The 2,813-nt window shown below is 36.2% G+C and overlaps 1 protein-coding gene across 2 annotated transcripts; it reads left to right on the top strand.

Annotated features, from left to right (window-relative positions):
* Window positions 1-660: 660 nt before the first annotated feature.
* On the top strand, window positions 661-1,948 carry LOC106623479 (kallikrein-6). 2 transcript variants are annotated; one of them, XM_014243017.3, is made up of 3 exons: window positions 661-1,129; window positions 1,204-1,477; window positions 1,530-1,948. In XM_014243017.3, the coding sequence occupies exons 1-3, from the start codon at window positions 777-779 to the stop codon at window positions 1,902-1,904; spliced, it is 1,002 nt and encodes a 333-aa protein (XP_014098492.3). In that variant the 5' UTR covers window positions 661-776; the 3' UTR covers window positions 1,905-1,948. The 2 variants fall into 2 exon arrangements, with proteins under 2 accessions (XP_014098492.3, XP_014098493.3); XM_014243018.3 differs by having other exon boundaries at window positions 663-1,129; window positions 1,548-1,948.
* Window positions 1,949-2,813: the final 865 nt, after the last annotated feature.

Raw genomic sequence — 2,813 nt, forward strand, 5'->3', positions numbered from 1 at the left:
AATTTTTTTGCTTGCGATCATTTGTAGAGTTGCATTAGGCTCAGCCAGGGCGCCCCATTTTTTATTTATATTCTCGCAATTGAGTACAAATTAAAAAATATATACAATATATAAAATTTGACACTACCCATTCATATCAAATTTCGTGTTTAAAGCACTCCAACATCAAGCAAATTTGGGGCATAACATATCTTGATATTCTTATATTATGGTATGAAAACGGACTACAAACACGCCTATTTCCCATATAACAAAATTTTATATTCCATCTATTTCTTTCGATTTACAGTAAATATCATAAATCAAGCAACAATGAAGACATCGGCAACATACTTTGCGAAAATAGTGCTTTCAAGGAACGCCTACCCAAAAATGGCCGTATGGACCCCGTGCCGGTATATGACTTTTACCGTGAGATATATGAATGAAATTAAAAGAACATTCACAAGTCGTGATGTCAAAAATGGATAAAAGCGGGTCAATACTACCCCTAGCCCGCATATATCTAATACAAGAATTTTAAACTTCCGGTTGGATCCATACTCGTATATTGGTTTTGCGGGTACTTTACTTATATCTTTGCGCACAAGACTGTATTCGAAAGAATTTAATCATTTTTTTTCAATTTCAAAAACAATCGTTCATTTGGATTTCAAGCATTTTGTGTACACTCTATGTACTATTCAATATGTTCCAAAAAACCAACAAATTAATTCCATGAAATTTGTTTTTGTATTTGGCTGAATAACATCAAAAAGAAATAGTTTCTGGCATCGATGACTACATTACTACAACTCTTGCCTATTCTCTGTTGTATTACATCATTTTTGCTACTCGCGCAAAATGTGCAAAGCCTTAGAAACAACTGCACGAGTGACGATGAGCCCATTTATCAGCAGCCAAGTAAAAAGTTCAATTACCCTTTAAGTCTATTAAATTCATCGCTGGATGACAAAAACTATACAATGCTTATTTCTGGCGGATATAAGTTCAAAAGACTTAAACTTTACAGGCACATAGTATCCATACGCACCACTCGAGCCACCGCGTACTTCGGAGATAATCACATTTGTGCGGGCTCAATCATATCCAGCAATTTAATATTAACCGCGGCGCATTGTGTTATTGAGTGAGTAGAGTGTGTGCTCTTATTAATATATATCATTTAATTTATTTATATAATTTCTCCAACACAAATTCAAGTCGTCGTAAAATTATTACGCGCACGCAACGTCTTCTCGTGGTTGCTGGAGCGCCGAATCGTTTAGTTAGGCACAAAAAAACGCTTGAAATGAAAGTGCTCCAAGTGGTGCCTCATAAAAAGTATGTACCAGAAGGTGCTCACGATATAGCATTATTGCGTCTCGCTAGCAGCTTTCCCGACGACAATGACTTGATCAAAGTAATACCCCTCAAGGATGAAATTATACCAAACGGAACAGAGTGCCGCATCATTGGTTGGGGTCAATTGTTTTATGTGTGTACTCTTTCTTTCTGTATCACACCCAAATGATTGGAAATGTATTTAGTCTATTTTATTCCTACAGCGCGGTCCCTACGCGGCTGCACCACTAACTGCCGTTATAACGGTTTATTCGTATGATTATTGCCAAAAATTTTATCCAGATGTATTTGATGAGACGATGATATGTGGCGGCAAGGCAGACACATGGGATGTGGACACATGTCGTGGCGACGCAGGTGGTCCACTAATTTGTGGCGATTTTGTGGCCGCTGTTGTATCTTGGAGTTCATACTGTGGTGAAATCCACAAACCAACTGTTTTTATCAGTGTATATCATCATCTCGCTTGGATCCAAATGACAGGCGGTACAAAAATAGTAAAAGCAATTAAATCGCTGGATATATTTTTATATATCCTATGCATGCATATATATTTTTGAGATGTATCTATGTTTGTATGTATATAAATATATATTTCAGTGCATGACAGATGCAAGCTGTATTGGGTTTTGGGATATGTAGTAGTCGAATAATATTACCTTATTCTTTCTTGATGTTTTTTTCATAACCTCTTACACTTAATTCTGATTTTATATTACCTCTTTTCTGCTGTCTCTAAGCATTTGAGAATGATTATAAAATTGTAGTCTTATTGCTAAACTTATATTTACGAGGGCAGTCCGATAAATGCAAGCCGAAGTTTTGTTGAATAGGATTCCTTCTTTTGATTTGACCTTGACCTTGACCTCGTTTGAAAATTAGGTTTTCTGCGGATTTTAGACAAATGAAATGAAAAGAAATAGATTAAGATTTTCTTATAAGCCGATGCTGAATTGCAGAGAAATGGCAACGTTTGAAGATAAAAGGGTAGAAATTTCAGTTGAATGAGAAGGAAATCGCTATTAGGGAAGCCTACTTTGCAGTCGTCTAGAAAAAGTATTTTCAGCCCGGTTAAACAAGTTGGCGCATCGCTAGTTCATCTGTGACGAGTTAAAAAAAATTTATGTTGACAAATAAATCATAATATTTTTCCTAAAATTATCAGTTTTCTTTCGTAGGATACTCTCTTCCTCTGTACATAATATTTACCAAGGAAAGGTATGCACTAAGTATCTAGCCACACCAGAACAATACAACAAACTCAACTTTGCTCATAAAGTATCAATTCCGATCAGCTCTCCTCACACCAACGTTGAAAAGCAACAGCGATAGCTAAACCAATTATACAAAAGTAGAGGACGATCTTCTTTCGAGCTGTTGAACGCATTTTTCTTTTTTCAAAACGGTTCCAATGTGCAAGGATATGACATATGTCGGTCCAACCGGTCAATTTTAACGATCCGACAGGC

The sequence above is a fragment of the Bactrocera oleae genome, chromosome 5 (genome assembly GCF_042242935.1).
Source record: "Bactrocera oleae isolate idBacOlea1 chromosome 5, idBacOlea1, whole genome shotgun sequence".
Classification (NCBI taxonomy): Eukaryota; Metazoa; Arthropoda; class Insecta; order Diptera; family Tephritidae; genus Bactrocera; species Bactrocera oleae.